This window comes from Protopterus annectens, chromosome 17.part0 (genome assembly GCF_019279795.1).
Source record: "Protopterus annectens isolate FY-2018-M chromosome 17.part0, PAN1.0, whole genome shotgun sequence".
In the NCBI taxonomy this organism is placed as follows: Eukaryota; Metazoa; Chordata; order Ceratodontiformes; family Protopteridae; genus Protopterus; species Protopterus annectens.
Window position 1 is genome coordinate 829013053 of NC_056751.1, and position 22622 is coordinate 829035674.

Below are 22622 nucleotides of genomic sequence, written 5' to 3' on the forward strand. Positions count from 1 at the left end.
TTTCAGTAGAGAGTACTGGGATGGCAAAGGTTAACCAGCTGGCTTATTTTAAGAAAAATAAGGAAAATGTAAATGAGCTGTTAAACCATTAAAATGGCACCCTGCTATGCTGAATGGGGCCATAGACTTTTGGTCTTGAAGAAGCCTTTGTTCATTAGTACAGTAAAGAGGGGAAGCCCCAGACACTTGCCATAAACATTTAAGATGTGTATTGTAGCAGTCTATGCTAAATTCCTGTCTCAGCTTCAAAGGGGGTTCTGTGAGACCCTAGAGTCAGGTGAGGTTATTCTGCAAGCCATCTTGGATATTATATTTTACAGGGAGTAATCTCTGAGGTGGGAGTATTCTGTTTTGGGGAACCTGACTAGAAAGACTGCTCACATTTTCATTGTGCCTTGCTCTATCAAGTAAGTTATTAGGGGACAGTAATTCTCCTAGATTCAGTCAGGAAAATATAGTAAAGCTTAGTTTAGTTATTTTTTTCTTTATTTGTCTGAGTCTGTCCATCAGTGTTGTTTTCAATATTCCCTGTGATTTGAACTCTGTGGTTTACTGTAAATATATATATTTAGTATTTTCTTGTTTTTACGATTTACTGTTAAATATATTTAAAACTTTTATTGTGGCTGGACCTTGTAGAAACTACTTAACCTTTGAGGATGCTTTATATTTATTTGGTGACGCTATGGGGGTCACTCTAGAATGCCTAGCTGTCTTGGTGAACTACTGCAATTTGTATTAATATTACACAGTGTAATTGAACACCCTTTGTTAATGGCCTTAGAGTAGCTGATTGTGGAATTCCTTGTGGGAGTGATAACTGCCTTATACTCTGGGCAGAATGGGGCATGGCAGGTAAATCTGTGACAGCATTTCCCAGGTGTGTGTGTGTGTGTGTGTGTGTGTGTGTGTGTGTGTGTGTGTGTGTGTGTGTGTGTGTGTGTGTGTCTCAGCTACTTTGGGCAGGGACACGAAGCACTGGGTTTACAGAGAGGGTGCTGGAGGGCTTGGTTTGGGCACTTAGCTGAGGACCCTACAGTGGGTTTTATATTATGATGTTGAAACTCAGTAACATCGAACACCTGAACACCAACAAGTATTCAGCGAAATTCACTTCTGTGATTCGCTGAATACTTGGGCAAATAAATACTTGCCCTGCAACACAAGGGTACTAACTCTAACTAAACCAAGCTGATACTAACAATGCATTAGCCACTCACGTTATACAGTTTCCCACACACTCATTTACTTTTATGGTCTTGGATCACATTGTACCCAATTTTCGTGGAGGTGACCTTAAAAATCTTACAGAAATAACGAGAAACTGAGTGGATAGTAAATCTTAGAGCCAACAGGCATCCAGGTATAAACAATGTAGTACCACTGAAGCCTCTGCTTAAAAACAGACACTTCAAAATTTTCTGAAAGTTTTCTTCATGACTTTATTTTATGTTAGGAAGGCCTGTTTTTTGCAGCTAGAGCTATAGCTTTAAGGTGTTAAAGTGTGTTACACCTACTCACTATGATGTCACTAAATGACAAATGTCTGATTGGATGGGACTATGTTTTTAAAGTAGTGAATAGAGCTCATTTTTAGATCTGATGAAGGCTGAAGAGCTGAAAGCGCTCATCTTTTACTAGAGCTCTTGGATTTTATTTGTTTACTTGTTTTTGTTTGTTTCTATTAAAGGAGGAGGTAATTCTCATCGTGGTGGTTTTTCCAGGCTTTTATTCAGTCTAACTAAACCAACCCCACCCATGTGGGGGAATGTGCCCCTAGTGACTAAATATACCAACTCCAAGATCGCACTACAGTGGAGAAAAGGGTGACATTGTGTAGTTGGCCAACTGCATCTTTGCCCGACAAGTATTCAGCGAATCGCGGAAGTGAATTTCACTTAATACTTGTTGGCGTTGAGGTGTTTGATGTTATGGCGTTTCAGTGCTGTAATGTAGACCACCCCTACAGCTGTACCAGTGGGGAGTCATAATGAGGACCTGGAGGGAGACATATATAGAGAAATGCAGACCGTGGGCTGTGTGTGTTCCCTGTGTGCTCTTAAGGGAGATTGTGCTTGATGCAGAGAGGTTTACATCTGGAAATACTTGAGTGTATTTATTGTATTCCAAGTGCACATTCCTCACCAGTGTCAGTGGTGAGGATTCAGGCTCCTTGATTACTGGCCCAGAGTGGGGATGTCACATATTGGTTGGGAGTGGTAGGGTCATCATACGTCACACATTGGCTAGCAGTGGTGGGACCATCACTCGTCACAGGTAGTGCCCATCACCTACTTTGCAATGGCTAATCTGGCAAGAGCATTAGCATAAGTTGAAGGAGAAATACAGAAGTAAGCCTGGCTGGTCATCAGAATGTGTGAACATCTGGATATGGTGGATAAAGACATGTATCCTGTTGATTCTGCACCAGTGTTTTACTTAGTCTCTATGCAGTTGTTCTCTACTTTCTGTGCCTTTGCTTAGCTTCCACTAGTTTCAGACCACTCACCTACATCCTAATGTTCCTTGTGGCAAGGCAATGAAGGGTTCTGTCATCCTCTTCATGAAGTAACTACTACTTTTAGGTTTGTCTTGAATATTTATCCTTCTGGACACCACTTGTGAGCATTATTCTATTCAGCTGCAGCCTTTTAACTTGATTCCTGTCCACATAGTTTATAAAGGCCTGTAGTCAGTTTTATCTTTATACATATCAGTTTTCTAATGTTTTTCTTCAGCTTCTGCTGCTCAGTTCTCCTAACCATTTTGGTAACTTTCAGTTAGGCATTTTCCAAATTGTTGACACAATGAGCCCAAAAGGTTGGCCATCACTGCTCTAAGCAGATCTAACTGGTGTCCTTTATGTAAAATAAAACCGACTCAAGAAACTGAATTTGTGTCTTAAACTTTTTTTTTTGGTTGACATTTAATCACAAAGCACATTTAGTAGAGACTAACAGTTAAGCGTATAACAATGGTTCCTTGTACTCTCTCCTTCCCAAGCATGAACACCATTACAAAACCTTAGAAAAAACAAAATGGCTCCTAGTCAACCAAATAACTGACTTCTGTTAAGTTCCCAACTACTCAGACTTGCATATAAACAAACATTCTCCCCCTCACAGCTAAACTAATATGACAGCTCCCATCATACAACCCCAGGAATCATGACTATTTGGTTTCCTTACTACAACCCCCAAAAAACAACCATCACTTGCTTCTCTGTTCTCGGCCCCAAACTCTTGGAATTTATTCCCTCTTCTCTTAAATAAATATCATCATACCTTGTCTTCAGACACAACCAAAACTCTGAAACTTGCTAAGTGCCAGTGTTGTGTCCATGGCCACATTACTTAAGCAGACCATATTTTGTTACTGTCTAATAACCTTCTTATTCTGTATACCCTCTAACTGCATAGAACACATCTTAAAATCTAACTCTTGTGTACATGTGTATAAGTAATCCATAATGGATAAGCTTATTTCGGATTCATTTAGCCATATAATGTATAGCATTTCTCATATTGAATGCTTAACTATGCTTACTTTATTGTTGCATTACTCTAACTTTGTTATAGTACTCTAACTTTGTTATAGACACTGTATTGCATTGACACGCCTATCTGTGTTGTATATTTAAATTTTATTGTTGTACTTTTTCCCTGGGTGAGACAAATTGGTCAATTTTGATCAGTACTCTACCCTGGTTAACAAGTTAACAAATTCAAATAATTTAAATACAAAAATTAAAAGTGATATTGGCATACAAGTACATAATGAATCTCAAAACTTGCAGTGTGTGTGTGTGTGTGTGTGTAATGTACATATATGTATGTGTGCATGTATGTAAGCTTGTATGTGTTTGCATACATATTTGTCTTGCAAGTTTAGTTTGACTGTTCCAATCCATATACTTTCAGTAGGAACCAAGTACAACAGTTTATGGTAAAAATAAAGACTAATGGAATAGTTTGTCATTATAAGCCAATTCAAAGAGCTATATCTTCTCCTGTTTACATGTCTTGTAAGTGTCCTCTTTTTTTTTTTCCTGGGTCTGATAGTTGACCTGTCATAGCCAACAGCCAGGAGTTCTTGTGTTCACATTCAGCTTCATAGCCACCATATCAGAGTCTGTCCCGCATTTTCTTGGTTTCCTCTGTACAGTGCATCCCCATCCCTCATGTGTTCTACCCATTCATTCCACAGACCCCAGTTCTAATTAACAGTATATCTCAGTCCCTGTCCAGTGAAATTAATATGGCTTTAATCATTCTCTTGAAAAACTGAAAGTTGCCACCTTCAGGGTAAGGAGTTAAGTAAACGGAAAATGTTGGACAAGTGAAAGCTGGACTTGAGCAGAAGGTGAGGATAATGTTTTTGCTCTGATCTTCACCAAAAGAGGGTGTGAAGAGTGCTGATTAGAAAGCCGTACATCATTTTGATACTGCTTTTGTATGGTTCGCAGTCTCCATAGTTAATGTAGGAAAGGCTGTCATAGCACACGTTTGGGACTACAGGAAAACACCTTCCACTTGTACAGTGTCAGTGGTGCAACAGGTTGCACACTTGCCTTTAGTGCAGAAGACTATGAGTTCTCTTCCCATCCCAAGCAGATGTATTACTGACACTAGTACAGCATAAGGGGGATGTTGCCTCCCAAGTATTGCGTCTGTCAGATGAGATGTTAAACCAAGGTCCTATTTGCTTGAGTTGATGGTCGCTCAGATGGATGTAAAAGATTCTACAGCACCTATTGAATAAAGTAGGGGGTCCTTTATTTTATACAGCATAAAAATGCATATTTACAGAATGTACATATTTACTGTCGTATATCCTTCATTATTCTTTAATCATTTCTTCCATTGAATTTGCCCATAGATTTACATAATATTGTTTGATTGCATTATTATACCCCATCCTTCTGCTTTTCTCGGTCATCCATTTTTATTTTCCATATTAGTATTTTCTTGATTTTTAATTTTTTCATTTACATATTAATTTTTGTTTTTCTTATTCTCATCATCTTGTATAACTTTTTGTACTTGTATATAAACGTTCTCACTATTAATTTCTCATTGTCTTCCATTACTTGCTTTAATACTCTATACAAGTTTAAAGAAGTAGAATTAACAACTGGATTTATAACCCCAGTCCACTTTTATGCTTACTCATGTAGCGCAACCCTATTTTTACTGGGTTTAGTCTTGAATCCCGTATGAAAAAAAACACCAGTTGCATGGTTTTCTTCTCATATTTTTGTGGGATCATCTAAACATTTGACGTGTGGTATTTTTCATATTAATACAGAGTTCACCAGGTAAACCTTTTTCCTGAATGCTAATCTCTGTCCTTCACAGAAGACGCATTTCTTTCATTAAACCCTCCCATTGCATCACAACTGCATCGTTTTTCCCAAATTGTGTCCCTATCAAAGGCCCCTTGTTCATTGAAACCCCCGCCCCAATTTTCACCACATCACCCAAACCCTTACTTTTGTCTTTATCCAAGGTCATTCTCATTTCCTTTAAACATCCATTCAAACAAACCAGCACTTCCTTTGTATATATTTTTTCTTGGTGACTACAACTATATCGCCTGCATATGTCAAAACTACTAGAATTACCATCTCCTTTTTCATTGTAGACGTAGCATCTTCCAGTTTATAAGCTACTTCGCTGAGTATCGCATTCATTACCACTGCAAACAATAGTCCACTCATGGGACAGCCTTATATTAAAGCACACTTCATGCATATTTCTTTACCTCAGCCACCCATTCACTAACACTCAAGTCTTATTTTGATATGATGACATGCACACTTTCCTTATTCTGTTACCTATTCCATACTTCTCTATAATACCTGGCAATGTATTATGCCTTACTAATCACCTACCATAAGTTTTTACATCCTCCCTTTTACATATTAATATACTCCATAATTTCTCTTATCAACCAATAATAATTCTTGACATCCCTTCTGTTATGTACCATATATATTCTGTTTTGTACCATATATACAACCAATAATAATTCTTGACATCCCTTCTGTTTTGTACCATATATAATTTCTTCCATGATATCCCTCATCCTTCCTTCCATTCTTCTCTTTATTATTCTCATAAAATTTTCTGATCTGTGTTACTTAATGTGATGGATCTCACAGGTTCATAGGTGTCTACTAGGCTAATGACCACAAGGGCCTTTTTAAGCCTAGCCATATATCCCAAATATCTGACAAGTTCTGATATCCTTGATAAGTGTAAGCAGGGGTTTGGGAGATGAACTATTTACAGGTTACCTGTATCCATTAGAGACATAGTTGCCAAACCAGGGATGAGTTTCCAGTTTCCCATCCAATTGTCCAACTTGCACTTGAATTGGGTTAGGAGGAACACTGCTTCACATGGATAGGGAGCCTGTTCCATAGACGCGGTAGTCTATGGGATACATACATCTCAATTTTTTTATTTCATTCATTTCATCTTTTTCCATCTACATATTAATATCGCATTGCATGACTCTTCATAAACAAACCTTTCATTCAATTTTACATTTACAAAATACTCCTTTTTTTTTTTTTTTTTAACATTCCATACATTCTGGACCTGATACTGAATCAACATTCTCTTTCTTGAGTACTTCATCAAATTCACTAATAGTGATTTCTTTTTCAGATTCTTCCTTAACTCGTTTTGAAAATTATTTTTACTTTCCATTCTCACTTGTTTTCCTTCTTTTTACTGTTACACATATTTTCTACATGCTGTGCTACAACATTCAAAATTTGCTCATGTTCTTTTTTTTACACTTTCATTTCCCTCATATTTGTATTCTCCTTTATTTTTACCCAAATATGGACCACCTCCCTTCTCCCTTGTAAATAATATTTCTGCATAAACAGTAATGCCTTATTTTTTACAATTTATTTTGCTTTTTCTGTATCATAATACTGTCTTGTCTTATTCTCTAAATTCTCTTAGAATCCTATACATTTTCCCATACATCACTTTCTTTTCCTTTCCTCCATCATCCTGCCATTGAAGAAAAAGTACTTCATTTTAAATTTCCATTCATAATAATCATTCAGACCAGTTTTTATAGAAGTCCTTCATTGTTCTATGATCCTTCTGTAATAACAATACTTCACACTCTCCAATTTCATCCCGTAATCTATCATTTATTCTTTATTTCCATTGCTGTTTTAATACACTCCATTTTCTTCCATCACCTCAGTTCATATTGCTAAATGGTCTGAAAAACCTGTCACAACTGTGTCACCATCTGCTACCTCAAACTTTTCTGTAATACAAAATAATTTCAGATCCAAGTGCCTGTCTTTTACAAGTCCATTGACTTTTGTTCCACACAGTTAATTTACCACATTTTATCACTTCCTGTATTTTTCTTTACATCTTTCCTTTATTTTTTGCCTTTTCCCCCTTAATTCACTATTCAAGTCCCCTGCAATTATAATTTTCATGTTAACCACCACAGTCTAATATTTGATTAAACATGTACTGTTTTTCTTTGCAAGTTATATATGCATATAATGCTATAATTCTATAAACATGTTTTTTCTAGCTCACATAAACAACAGTTAACCTTCCTATCCTTACCAATGTTACATCAAGTATTTTCACTGTTTTTTATACAACACAGCCACTCTAGAACAATGTTAACTTCATAAGTTCCATATTATCCACCCCACAATTTTTCTGTTTACAGTCTTTCTTCACTTATCAGGAATCTTACATCATCTAACAGAATAACATCCACATCACATTTATCACGCCATTCCCGTATCCCTATCATTCTTACAGTGTTAATAATATTGTTCACATTTATTGAAAGTACTCCTAAGTTGTTGCCTTTTCTTTATAAATTCGGGGGAATATTTTTGAATTTTCATTTTCTGATTTTAACTCTTTCCCCACCTGAATATTTTCCCTTGGGTTTATACATAAAAAAATAATTGATCCTCACAATCAAGTTTTTCACTGGCTAGCCTTGAACTTCAAAAAGTTGTTAGTATCAGTCATCCTGGCCTCTCTTCCTACTTGTGTTATCTCTCCTCATTTTCTCCTCCATATTTTTATCTTCTGTAGTTTCTTCCCATGCTTTACCCTTTCCCCCAGTCTCTTGTCCTTCCTCATGTATGTTATCTTTTCTTTTCCCTTCTTTTTTTATTATTTAATGTTTTTGCTCTTAACAGTCCATCGAAAAGGGTCTGTTTTTTACACAACCTGCTTTCAGGTACACACCTTCTTGCTTGCTTCTTTCCATACTAGTTGCTTTGTATCTTGTCACAGTCATTTAATTAAATGAGAAAAGTCCCCACAAAAGGAACGTGATTTAGGCTGGCCAGCATCTCTTAACATCCCTCTATGGCCAGTCACAAAATTAACACTTTGCAAGAGTTTCACCATGTTTGTGTTTTTTTTTTTTCACATTTCAAAGCAACTTCCAATCTCTACCCTCTATTACAGAAGTTCTCTTCTGTTTAACTTTCACAGTATTATCAACAGTTTCACACAGAATCTAAATGCATTTTTTAGCACCCTCTTCATCCATTTCAACAGTTTTTAACTCCAAAGTAGCATTTAAGTTACTACAAGAAAACCAGTAATTGTTCAACAGGTAAATGTCCTCCTTTTTCTTACATAGTTGCAGAAATTTCATCAGTCCAATAGTTTCAAATGTTAAGTCACAAAAAAGTCTTTGCCCCAATATGTATAACTGATCAGATATCTTGAGCTTTAAAATCCAGAACACTTACCAGATTGCCCCATTCATAATTTGTTCTTATTCTCACAGTTAGTCTTCTCTTTTTAAAAAAAAAACAGTTTTACTTCTTTTTTGCTTGCTGCCACTGCTGCATAGATTTAGTTACTACATTATTGGCTTTTACAAAAGCGGACGTCATCTCAGTTTGCTGCTGCTTTCTTCTTCTATTTTCTGTCACTGATGCATAACTTTTAACTGCTGCATAACTGCTGCATTCTCTTCTGCTGCATCACCTGGTTCTTTTTCCACATTGTCTTCAGCGTTTCCGAATCTGCCATCTCACTTCGTGAAACGGCAGAACTGTCAACTGGATCATTCTGCTTGCAGGGCATCATCTGCAAGCCCTCCTGATGCCAGTTCTCTTATCTGCACCACTTCAACAGACACACATTTCATTCTCCATGGAGACAGCAAAGCGCTGCTCATTTGTAGCATCCACCATACAGGAATCTTTATTTATTTACATTCTGAAGCTCCAATTTGAACAAATTTTTATCCAAATTCTGACTTTCCACCTTCAATCTATTCATAGCTTTTATCGTCTCCTCTATGCTGCTCTTTCCCTTAGTCCTCTTCGTGGCTGCTGTAGGAGCCGTGCTGCACCATCTAACCACTCCAAAGGGTAGGGAACATTCCTTGATGCCCTGGTCAAATTTCTCCTAGTAGTATAAGCACCACATACAGTGGATATAAAAAGTGTACACATCCCTGTTAAAATGCCAGGTTTGTGATATAAAAAAATGAGATCACAATAAAACATTTCAAAACTTTTCCCACCTTTTAATGTGACAGGGACCTGTCCAATTCAATTGAAAATCGATGTTTATGCAGTGACGGAAACCTGGCTCAAGAGAGCACCTCAAGCACTGCCAGGTTACAATTCCTATCATACCTTCCGGCCTCAGTTACTGGATCACAGTACAAAAGGGGGAGGTGTATCCATATTCATCAAGGATACCCATATCTCCAGGTTAGTAGTGCAGCATGATGCCCCAGAGATCATCCATGCGCAACTATCAGCAGGCAAAACCACATTTCAAGTCGTAGCCGGTTATAGATCGCCCACCATGTCCCAAGATGCTCACTCTGCATTCATTGAGACATTGGAAAATATAAAGGTCCTACCCAACACCATAATCTTGGGTGATTTCAACTACCCTGGTATAGATTGGTCAAACTACCAATGTTCCAACTCCTATGCTCAGCGATTCATAGAATTTATAAATTCAAATGCCCTTGAACAACTAGTATGTTCCCCCACTAGAGGGGACAACCTATTGGATTTAATCATCACAAATATGGGCGCCCATTGTACCACACCCGTTATCACTCCCTCCTTGGGCAGATCCGACCACAAACTGATAACCCTGGACATCCTCCCCCAGTCAAAGAAACCATAGTCAAAAACCTTTCCAAAGCAAACTTCAAACTACTTGCATCCGAAGTGGAAAGCTTCACTGTTCCCTTGCAGAGGGATAATGATATCCAGGATGCGGAATCCTACACCAAGGCACTCTATATGCATCTTAAGGATTGCATGGTCCGTGCTATCCCAAATAAAACCAAGACTCCTTCCTCAAGCAAGAAGAAACCAGTCTGGTGGACCCCAGCCATAAGCAAACTTTACAATAAAAGGAGGAGACTTGTACAAAAAAAGGCCAAATCTCAAGTAGAAAAATCATCCCTGATCAGCATTAGTAAGAAATTGAGGGCCCTCATCAAGTCAACTAAAGCTAATTTTGAAAAGAAAGTTGCCAAAGATAACAATAAGGCCTTCTATGGCTACGTCAAAAACCTAAATGGCAATGCTCGGGTCTGTTCTGCGCTAGTACAAAATGGAACAAAATACACTGACCCTTCTGACATTGCCAACATCTTCGCTGACAGGTTCAGTGCAAATTCCCCCCCCCCCCCCCTCACCACCTACAGGGCCTATTACCATTCCAGGGGGTTGTGTAAGTCCAATTATTACTGATACGTTGGTTAACAAAGCTCTATCTAAAGCTAAAAACACTGCCTCCATGGGACCAGATGGTGTCCCAGGCTGTGTCATACGCGAGCTCCAAAAGGAATTAACCCCGCATCTTAATACCCTGTTCATTCTCAGCCTCTCCACAGGATATGTGCCCATAGAATGGCACACGGCAACGGTCGTCCCGCTACACAAGGGTGGGGCCACAACTGACCCTGGGAACTACCGACCAATAAGCCTGACCAGTCTGATCTGTAAGGCTATGGAGTGAATCATTATGGAACTCATAAATGGAGAGATTGGGAACCTCTAGTCACTGGACCCCACACAGTTCGGCTTCGTCAAGAGCAGATCATGCCTCCTGAACCTGGTGGATTTCTTTGAGGCAGTTACTCGGGCTATAGATAAGGGAAAGGAGGTACACACGGCTTACCTTGACCTTGCTAAAGCATTTGACACCATTCCCCATTCAGGTATTATTGATAAGCTCACCAGCCTGGGCACAAACCCTTACGTCACAAGATGGATTGCAAACTGGCTCTCAGACAGATCCCATAAAGTAAGAGTAGTGGGATCTATGCCCGAATCCAGGCCAGTAATGAGTGGTGTGCCTCATGGCTCTGTCCTGGGGCCCCCTCCTGTTTGGCATATACTTCTTAGAAGTGCAGGCAAGCACGGAAGGGCTGTGGCTGACTAAGTTTGCGGACGACTGCAAACTGGGTGCTGTAATAGAGTCTCCGGCCGACATGGAGTAGGGCCTAAATGAGACTGATGCATGGTGTCAAAGCCATGGTCTCAAGCTAAATGCAAAAAAAATGCGTAGTAATCCCCTTTGGAAAAAACAGAGTACCCGCAAACTACAACATAGGAGGTAATCCCCTGAAATCTGAAGAAGAAATAAGGGATCTAGGGACCCAAGTAGATAGTCAGCTTTCCTTTGATAACCATGTTGCCAAACTGGTTAGAAAATCCTTCTGTGTGACCCATCCGATCACAAAAGGGTTCGCACCAAGATCTAAGGATGTAATTACTCTACTCTTCCCTCATCAGACCCATTATTGAGTACAATGCACCTATTGGAATGTACCTGGCTAGACATCTCCAGCAGCTGGAGAGACCACAGAGGTACCTAACCAAGAGGATTACTGGCCTCAAAACAGTTGCCTTATGCAGCACGATTGAAAAAGCTAAGACTGTTCTGTTGTATACCGCTTTCTCAGAGGCAATCTCTGTCTAACGTACAGAGCCATGTCCAACCCAGAACTGTTGAACATGCTCCATCTTAGCAAAACCAAATCTACTCGAGCTGCACGCTCTAGGGATATAAACCTCAACACAACAATGAATAGAACATGCTGGAGGGATAGATTCCCTTTGCAGAGACTTCCCTTACTATGGAACAGGGTCCCGATCTACATAAGACAGAGCCCCTCACTATCACTCTTCAAGAGGAACCTTGATGAGTGGATGGGTAACAGAAAGTTCACACCGGGGATCACACCAACAGCACTACTAGATAGGGGCCAAGGGTATTAGCTGCTAGTACAAGGGTCTAGGGAACTACTAAAGGGGCAGTGAATACTGCATAACGTGGCTGGGCTAATATATGCCTTTGGGCAGATAGCACAGTACCAACCTATGAACCTATAAAAGCAAACAAATCTGTTAGGGGAAAATATAAAAAATAAACATACAATAAGCTGGTTGCATAAGTGTGCACACTTTTAAACTAATACTTTGTTGAAGCACCTTTTGCTTTAATTACAACATTAGGTCTTCTTGGGTACACACCTGCCATCAATTAGAGACTCTGATTAACCCCAAATAAAGTTCAGCTGGCCTAGCAGGGTTTTCCTGACATTTACTCAGTTGCCTGCTACAGCAAAGCCATGGTTCACAGAGAGCTTACAAAGCATCAAAGGGATTTCATTGTTGGTATCAGTCAGGTGAACGTTGCAAAAAAATTTCCACAGCATTGGATATACCATGGAACACAGTGAAGACAGTCCTCAAAAAGTGGAGAAAATATGGGAAAACAGTGACGTTGCAAAGAACTAGACGTCCCTCTAAAATTGATGACAAGACAAAAACTGGTCAGGGAGGCTGCCAAGCGACCTACAGCAACACTGAAGGAGCTGCAGGAATTTCTGGCAAATACTGGTTTTATACTACATGTGACAACAATCTCCAGTATTTTCCATATTGTCTGACCTGTGGGGTAGGGTTGCAAGACGGAAGCCTTTTCTTACACAGAAAAACACCCAGGCCCGGCTAAATTTTGCGAAACAATACGTCCGTTCTCCCAAAAGCATATGGGAAAATGTGTTATGGTCTGATGAGACCAAGGCTGAACTTTCTGGCCACAATTCCAAAAGGTATATTTGGTGCAAAAACAACACATCAAATCAACAAAAGAACACCATCCCCACGGTGCAGCATGGTGGTGGCAGTATCATGCTTTAGGGTTGCCTTTCTTCAGGTGGAACTGGGCTTTAGTCAAGGTGGAGGGAATTATGAACAGTTCCAAATATCAGGCACTTTTGGCCCAAAAACTTCAAGCCTCTGTTAGAAAGCTGAAGATGAAGAGGAATTTCACCTTTCAGCACAACAATGACCCCAAGCATACATCCAAATCAACAAAAGAATGGCTTTACCAGAATAAAACTAAAGTTTTGGCATGGCCCAGCCAGAGCCCAGACCTAAATCCAATAGAAAATCTGTGTGGTGACCTGAAGAGGACTATGTACAAGAGATGCCCTTGCAGTCTGACAGATTTGGAGTGCTTTTGTAAGGACAAGTGGGCAAATATTGCCAAGCCAAGATGTGCCATGCTGATAGATTCCTACCCAAGAAGACTGAATGCTGTAATTAAAGCAAAAGGTTCTTCAACAAAGTATTAGTTTAAGGGTGTGCAAACTTATGCAACCAGCTTATTGTACGTTTTTTATTTTTTGTATGTTTTCCCCTAACAGATTTGTTTGTTTTTCAATTGAATTGTACAGGTTATAGGTCACATTAAAGGTGAGAAATGTTTTGAAATGATTTATTGTGGTCTCATTTTTTATATCACAAAAACCTGACATTTTATCAGGCGTGTGTACACTTTTTTTATATTAACCGTAGGGTCTCCCTGGAAAGAGGCCACTAGCCTACTGAAACTAACAGGCCAACAAAGGATAAATAAAATACATATGTAGGAAGAATCATAGTTAAAATAATACAGAAGGATGATGGGAGCTGGTGATGGTAGAAAAACTGTGGGATGTCTTAATGAGTGGTAAGGGATAGCAAAGGTGTATGAGATATTTTAGAAGACAGGCATGATCATACATCCATACTACTGCAGTCCAAGAGAAGGAGATGTGGTGAGCATGTTGGGAAGAACTGTATACATAAGAAAAGTAGAGATGTCTCTAAATGTTGTGTCCCTGGAAGAGGGGGAAAGGTTATAATGATGGTGATCAAGCAGAAATACTCAGCAAAGTCTTCATTCAGTATTTTCAAAGTAGTAGGGAGGCGGGCTGCTGACATGGGAATTTATGGATAGGACTAAAGGATATAAAAGAAAGTGAATTGGGAATAAGCAGGTAAAACGGAGTTTAACTTGGGAAGGCTGAAATGCAAGTCCTGGAGGGGTTGCTTATCAGGATGCTGAAAGAGGGGGGAGGATGTTTACATGCACATTAAACTAGTGGCTAACTTGTTCTACCTCTTCTTAGAAACCAGAATAATGGTGCAGCATGGACGCTGATAGTAGTTCCCTTTGTTCATTGGTAGGTCCAAGAAGCTGCCCAGAAGTTGTATAGTTAATGTAATTTCTGACCTAGGTAAAGGTATTGATAATTTTTTTGGACAAGTTGGTAGTTTCTAAATGTTGCCTTGAGATGGATGTTGTGACTCAAAGACAAATCATTCCACTCCATCTTAAGTTTTGTGACTGGGTCACCACTAATGTTAGCAGAGAACAGCCCTGTGGAGAGGTGGTATCTGGACGTGAGTGAGGTATTGGATATTGATGGGGGAATGAAAATAAGTCATCTTTCAGGAGATTGATGGCAAGATTGAAAACATATAGGAAGAATTATTAGCGAAATTTAAAAAGCAGTGAGAGAAATATGTGGGGAAATGCCATTACCCACTTGCTACAGGGTTCAGTGGTAGGTTTGTTCCTCAATTGTAATTGTGTTTGAGATAACTCTGGGATTACAGTGAAATTCTCATTCTTTCTTTTGACAATGACAAGACTGGTGTAGTGATCGCAAACAGATGAACTGATGTTTTTCTAGCGCTGGTGAGATTTAGAAGGGTGTGCTGGCAGTAGTAATCTGGTTTAGTGCAAAAAACAGTGCAAAGTTGCACACTTTTAAAGAATCTAATTAAAACAAAGATGCAGGGAAGAACTCCCCTAGGGATGACAGATTAAAAAATATATATGCGGTTTATAATTCCCATTAGCTATGGAGTTTATAATTGCTCATTGGATAAATTGAGCAGGATATTGAAATGTTTATAGAATCTAATGGATGCTGGTAATGTAGACGTGAGAAGAGATGGCACTCTTGCAGTGGTGTGGGCCCCTAATAAGGCTGCATGTGGATGACTGCTCACTTCTGGAAACTGTCCAGAGAAAGAAGCATAGGCTAGCAGAAAGTATGCAGTGGGGCAGGGTACTAAAAGGTGGATGAGAATGAGAGGGCTGGAATATCGGGAAAGATTCTTGTGTGTGAATTACGCATGCTAGAAAAAGGATTTGGGAGTAGGATACTAAGTGATGCACTGAATTGTCACTGAGCAGGTGGGAAAGGGAATGCAGATGGAATGTGGAGAGGGGGGTGATTTTAAAATTGATTTATGAATGTGAAGAGTATCCATAGTCTTTGGAACACGTCACTAGAGAGGGACACAGTAGAAGGGTGTAAGTCAGGAGATAGAATCAAGGGTGCCCATCGTAAAAGAAGAAAAAATGTGCATGATAGAGGCATTTCAAGGAAAGACTATGCAGACCATGTGTCATCTTACATTTGCAGGGTTTGCAATTAATGATTTGCAGAATTAGTATAGTTTTTAGTACTAGGGGTAGGTTAAAGGTCAGGAAATTCAAGCACCTAAAGGGAATTGTGTTAGGTTTAAAATGGCCTGGGACGGCAGCTAGCCTTGTACTTGCTTGAACCTATAAATGTTCCAAGCTCTGTATAACCATAACTGGTAAAGTATCATTTCTCTTTGCGTTTACTAAGGCAACAAAGTGCCACTCTGATGGTTGTGAATGTTTTGGGGAGAGGGTTGAATGCATGAAAATGGTAAGTTTTTGAAGTCTGACATAAATATCTGCTTCTGTAATTTCAGAAAAAGCAAAGATGCAAGGTGGATCTGCAAGGATGTCTCTCCTGATTTTGTTGTCCATTTTCCTGTGTGCAGCTTTTATAATGTCTCTAGTATATCACAATTTTCCTGAACTTACAGAGTAAGTAAATCAATGGAAAAAGACACCTCTACAAATAATTTTCAGTGCATATTTTGACTAATAATTTGTGTGGTGCAGTAAAATAATGTGTTTAGAGAAATGCAGGTATTAGCTATACACGTAATGACGTTTTAATGATGCACTGTTTCTATTTCTTTTTCTAGCCGTGTCTTGTAGTAGTGATATGTGAATATTTATTCTGGTCAGCTTTTCAGCTTATTTTCTAAAATGTATTCTTACTACCTATTAAATTCACTTGCCATTTGTCATTTTTGTTTTTGGCTTGCACAGTTTTAATATTGCAAAACTTTTAACACGCTTTGAAGGGTATTACACTTAATTCGGGTGATGGAATCTTGTATCCCAGTGTGGTAGCCATACTGAAGCACATATGTTGTTTGGTTACGGAACTGTTCGTAAAAATTACTGTTTTATAAGTGGTAAGAAGCTAGACTAAATGCATTGGATATTTCAAGGTTTAGATATGGTTATAGGTGACCTCAGTGCACATTCTGCGGAGTGGCGAAGCTGATCTTCTGGTGGTGATGTCATCTCCACATCCAGATTGTAAGATCTGGTGTAGAGTTTCGCTATAAGCAGTTTCTTTCTTTGTTGTCTAAGTCCTTAATGTTGTTTGAACTGAAAATAGTTTAGAAACTAGTTGTTGTGGAACTGAATTTGAACTTCATGGATCAGATCACACGCACACGTGTGTGTGTGTATGTGTGTGTGTGTATGTGTATATATATATATATATATATATATATATATATATATGTGTATATATATATATATATATATATAATATATATATATATGTGTGTGTATGTAATGTGTGTGCGTATACGTGCATGTATGTATGGAAGTAGAAAAGTCAAGACAAACTGTGCTTTTAGAATAATTCACACTAAAATTTTATTAAATGGATTACTTGGCCATTAACAAAGAGCTAAAAATTTGGAAACGACAGGAAGATACGAATTTTAAAGACTGTAGGAAATTTTGTGTGTGTGTATATGTGTGTGTGTGTGTGTGTGTATATATATATATATATATATATATATATATATATATATATATATATATATATAATGTATGTATGTAAATGGTATATGTATATATGTGTGTGTATGTATGTATGTGTGTGTGTGTGTGTGTAGATATATATATATATATATGTGTGTGTGTATATATATATATATATATATATATATACATATATACACATACATACACGTGTGTGTGTATATGTTTTGTAATTGATCATTATGTTCTGAGGATAACAAATGTCTAAAGAAGCAGACAGAATGGTGGACTGTCAAATTAGAAAGACTTGGAAGGAAAAAAGAAATGTTACTGGTAGATGTATATGGAGCCTTCTAGTGCAGCAAATAAAAACACCCTGAAATGAGATTGTCAGTGGTGCAATAGGTAGTGTACTTGTCTTTGGTGCAGAAGGCTGTGGGTTCCATTCCTGCACCAAGTAGATCAATTGCTGACATTACAGTGCAGCATAAAGGGATGCTGCACTCCAGAGTGTGCTGTCCATTGGATGAAACGTTAGATCAAGTCCCCAGTTGCTTGAGTTGTTGCTAGCTTAGGTGGATATAAAAGATCCCATGGCAACTATCGGAAAGAGTAGGTGAAGTTCCCTGGTGTCATGGCCAAATTTTTCCCTTAGTAGAGTAAATACCACATCAGGCCTCCTCTGAAAAGAGGTTACTAGCCTGCTGCAACTAACACATTCAACAAACGATAAATACAAATAAAGTTTTAACAGTTGTTATGATCTATGAGAAAAATATGAACGTAAGCTAGCAACCTTTTAGGAACCACAGAAAGGATTCCTGTTCAAGTATCAGTATGATTAAGAATAGAGCATTGATTACAGACCTGACTCATTTGGTAGAATTATTTGCAAATAAGTTTGTTGACAGATCTAATAACAGCTGCACCCAGTTAAAACCTCATTCTAATCTTCAGAGTAGCACCTCTCCTAGGTTAAAGTTGAGTATGGCAGATAAAAGCATCAAGAGTAATAAAACCGTATTTAGCAGTAGGTCCATGTGATCTTAATTGTTATTTCCTGTCTAAAATAGCTCAGTGAACACTTCATTGTGTTGTTGGTTGTCACATTTTGGACTTCAGGGGGGATTTGTCCCCCAGTTATGGAAAAAAACTGCTACAGTTCCTCTCTTTTAAAGGTGGTAGTACTAGTACATTAGGTAACTACTGTCCAGTTAGTGTCACCTACATCGTTTGTAAATGCTTTGAAAGAGTATTCTGTTTCTTGTTAACCAAGCAGTTATGCTCCACTCTAGATATTTCCAACGTGTTTTCTGAAGGTAGTTCCTGTCTGGCCAACTTTAAGTTTCTGTCAGAACTTATGGAAACCAGTGAATGCCAAATGGGTTGATAGTTGAATGGGACAACATTTAAGGTAAAAACTGAGAATACTATAGCAAAAAGGTTTAAGATAGAGGTATCTCAGGTTTCAGTGCTTGGACCCCTGTTTGACCTGTTTGTCAGACTTTATATCCTATAATAGTGTACTAGTTAGCAAATTTACTGATACAAAATTCTGGCAATTTTCAACTATTTTAATGATTAAGCTTTATTATTAAGTTTTTTGAATGCCTTGCATATTTGACAAGTGGAGTAACTGTATGGTGTTTAATCCTAGGAAAAAAGCATTGCATTTTGGTTCTAATCACCCATGCACTGGACGTTGTCATTACAAGTAGTGAGAGCATTATTTGTGATGCTGCGATTAGGGATATCTTGTAAATTATTTCCAGCCATGTCAAGAGTTGTAGTTGTAGTTTACAAGACTTGTTGTAAGACTTTGCATAAAATACTATTGAGCTCTTTGTGTTTATAACTGATCCCGGTTGTTAATATTGGAAAAACAAAATCTAAAGTTCTTTACCAAACAGACTGACGAAGTAAAACATCTAAGTTATAGAAACAGATTGGAGCAGATGTTACTGTACTCATTATAATATAGGTTGGTCAGAAGAGATAATTTTCTTGTTTACAAAAGCATAAGTAATGTTTCCCCTGAAACAGATAGTGTTTTTTTATCACTTGGCTTGAGTGCGGTATTCATTGAATGAAGTTGTCATTTGTGTACGTGCTTGCATTGTGTTAAGAAATGTTTTTGCTCTGCGCATTAAAATACCCTTACTGCCCTGGTTACTGCAACATCAGCAAGAAGCTGAAAGTACACTCAAAAGATGTCCTGTGGATATGAAACTGTGCGACTATTGCTTCTGTTTCTTGGCAGTATGTATACAGAAGAGTATGCCTGTGTAGAGAAGTACATGTTAAACTCATGTGTTGCATCTTATCAAGGTAATGGACAGTGCATGGAATTCGCTGTGTATAGTTATTTTTAAAAAAGTAAGACGCTGCTTTTTAGGCCAGTATAAAAAGCAGTACATCACAACAGGGTTGTGAGTAATGGCACTTTTCCTTTATCGGGGCAACAGGTCTAATGAGCACTTCAGCTAAGAAGCTGATTGTGTGGTTAAAATGTGTTGTAAAACATTGGAGGAAATAATATGAATTTAAGTATTATTTACCATGTGTATTGTTTTTTAACACCATCCTTAACAGTGTATGTGTAACAGCCCACTGTGGAACAGGGAGGGACTGTCATCATAAACAAGCAGGGAGGCACACATTCCTACCCCCTCTGCAGACGAGCCATGACTTTGTGGGACACAGCATTGACTTATCAAGTTCACCTGCAAGCACAATTCCTGCCAGGAAAGATAAATACTCTGGCAGACGAACTAAGCAGAAACCTCATGGATCCCCACGAGTGGAAACTGGATCCACAAGTCTTCAGCATGATAACAAGGAAATGGAGATGCCCAGACATAGATCTATTTGCCTCCCCTCACAACTGTCAACTACAGAGATTCTGCACAAGGACTTATCACAAGCAAGCATGGAAAGTGGATGCCTTATCCTTCAGCTGGAAAAGCCTAACAGTATATGCCTTTCCTCCACTGCCTCTCCTCCTCAAGGTACTCCTAAAGGTCAGACAAGAAAAGCCAAAAATGATACTGATTGCCCCAGACTGGCCATGCCAGCACTGGTACCCAATCCTAAAGAACTTGTCTCAAGGTTCAGCCTGGACATTGCCTCAAATTCCTCACTTACTGACCCAACAAAACAATCCGATCCTACACATCCAACTCAGGACCTTAAATCTGGCAGCATGGCGGATAATGTAGCCATTCATAACACTCCTCTCTCCAAAGCTGTGATGGTTGTTATTTTGGAGGGCAGGAGGCCCAGTACCAGAAAATCTTATGCAGAAAAATGGAAGAGATTCTGTGCTTGGAACCAGGCACAAGGAATTGACATGTTTGTTCCAAACATTCCTCAGATTTTACAATACTTAACTGAGATGCTGGACAGAGGCCTATCCTTTTCATCAATTAAGATCCATGCCTCTGCCATTTCAGCCCATTACAATACGGAACCACCTATCTTTTTTCATTCTTTAATAAGGCAGTACCTCAGAGGGGCCAAAAACACAAGACCTCCAAGAAGAGCCCCAATACCTGCATGGGACCTCAACTATGTCTTGGAAAAACTCACACTGCCTCATTTTGAGCCAGCCTCAACAGCTGATATAAAATTCTTATCCTGGAAAACAGCTCTTCTCCTAGCAATAACCTCTACAAGACGAGTCTTGGAGTTACAGGCACTCATGGCTGTGGAACCTTTTATCATTTTCTATCCGGACAGGGTTTCTCTGAGGACAAACCCTACAGTTATGCCTAAGGTGGTGTCCAGTGTGGACCTTAACCAAACCATTCACTTGCCTACCTTTTTATCCAAACCCACAGAACAAGGGTGAGAGACTTCTGCATTCTTTGGACATACACAGACCGCTATGCTTCTACTTGGACAAAACTAAAGCTTTCAGAAAGACTGAGCCACATTTAGTGGCATATGCTGCTGGATCACAAGGAAAGGCTATCTCAAAACAGACTATTTCAAAATGGATAGGCCATTGCATTCATTTCTGCTATTCACAACATGGCAAATCAGTGCCTAAGGACATTAGGCCACATTCAGCCAGAGCAGCAGCCTTACTCAGAGGAGTACCAACCAAAGACATCTTAGAGGCTGCAACTTGGAGTTCAGTGCACACCTTTACAAAGCACTACCACTTACCTCTCTACTCTAAATCCAGAGCAGGCTTTGCCACTGCAGTTCTGCAGGGCATCATAGCCTCTCCTAATCCTATTTAGCCCCAGCCACCCATCCTCAGCTTTGGGATTCAACCCAAGAGTAATGACTGCAACAGTGAAACACTATGAACATAGTACAGTTGTGTACCTAACAAAAATGTAGATGTTCGAGTGTATTCACTGTTGCAGTCCAGGTTACCCTCCCACCATCCCCCTTTCTTTTGCTGGGTCTTATCTGTACTTCTCTATTCTATACAACCTCTGTGGTGTATTTGCTTGTAGATGAAGGAAATGATTACCTTAGTGCATGCATGTTTATTGGCATAATTTTTAGCCTACCCTTTTGGGGGCACCTGACATCTCGGGCAAGAAAAACTGAAGAAAATGGCGTTGGCTGCATCTTTTATACCCCTGGTGCACTGACATCAGGGAAGAGGTGACAGCAACCGACGCCCAATCAAGACTTTGGAATTCAGGCCGACTGCGGGTAGCCTGCCAGCAGGATAACCCAAGAGTAATGACTGCAACAGTGAATACATTCGAACATCTACATTTATGGTAGGTACACAGCTGTACTTTCTGCTGAGTCAGCGTAGCAGGAGCATTCATTATGAATGGAGAATACTATATAATTTCGTCAGCAGCACCCATTTGTTTCCACTTATATGTATTATTAGCATTGATATTTTGCAATAACACTGGTCTTGTACGAACTGACCGTTTGCTCAGGTATGCTAGATTGTCTTACTGTAACACATCAGTAGCTTTAGTGGTGTTAATTGTACCATGCCAGATTTTCAGTTATGGACAATTAAATTGCTTTATCAGCATAGGCAGTATGATTAGATACTAACATGATTTCTGGGCTGTATGGTTTAATGTTGCTCCTTGTTTAGCTTTATAACGTGTTTAATGCATCTCCTCTAAACATTCCTGTGTCTATTTTTAGTACCACTATTATGCAAGGGTATGATGGAGGTTCACACCTGTGGTTAGTTGGGCAAGCAGCAGTTCAATTCAGTCATGTTTTTGGGCCAGTATAGCATTGTATTAGTTCTTTAAAAACATTGAAACTCCTCCATATGTTTTATTCAGAGCTGAGGGGGGTCAAAATGTATGAAAGGCACTGTAGACTTTAATAGCCAGAGTGATTACTACGGTTCTGAACTACGTTTCTGTGACTGCATAT

At 39.0% G+C, this 22622-nt stretch overlaps 1 protein-coding gene across 4 annotated transcripts in view; it reads left to right on the forward strand.

Annotated features, from left to right (window-relative positions):
• Window positions 1–22622, forward strand: part of TMEM41B (transmembrane protein 41B) — a 415812-nt gene that overhangs the window by 192172 nt on the left and 201018 nt on the right. For all 4 annotated transcript variants that reach the window (XM_044059302.1, XM_044059304.1, XM_044059301.1 and 1 more), the window contains one exon: window positions 16103–16220. In XM_044059302.1, coding sequence (XP_043915237.1) covers window positions 16103–16220 — 118 coding nt within the window. The remainder of the gene's footprint in view (window positions 1–16102; window positions 16221–22622) is intronic.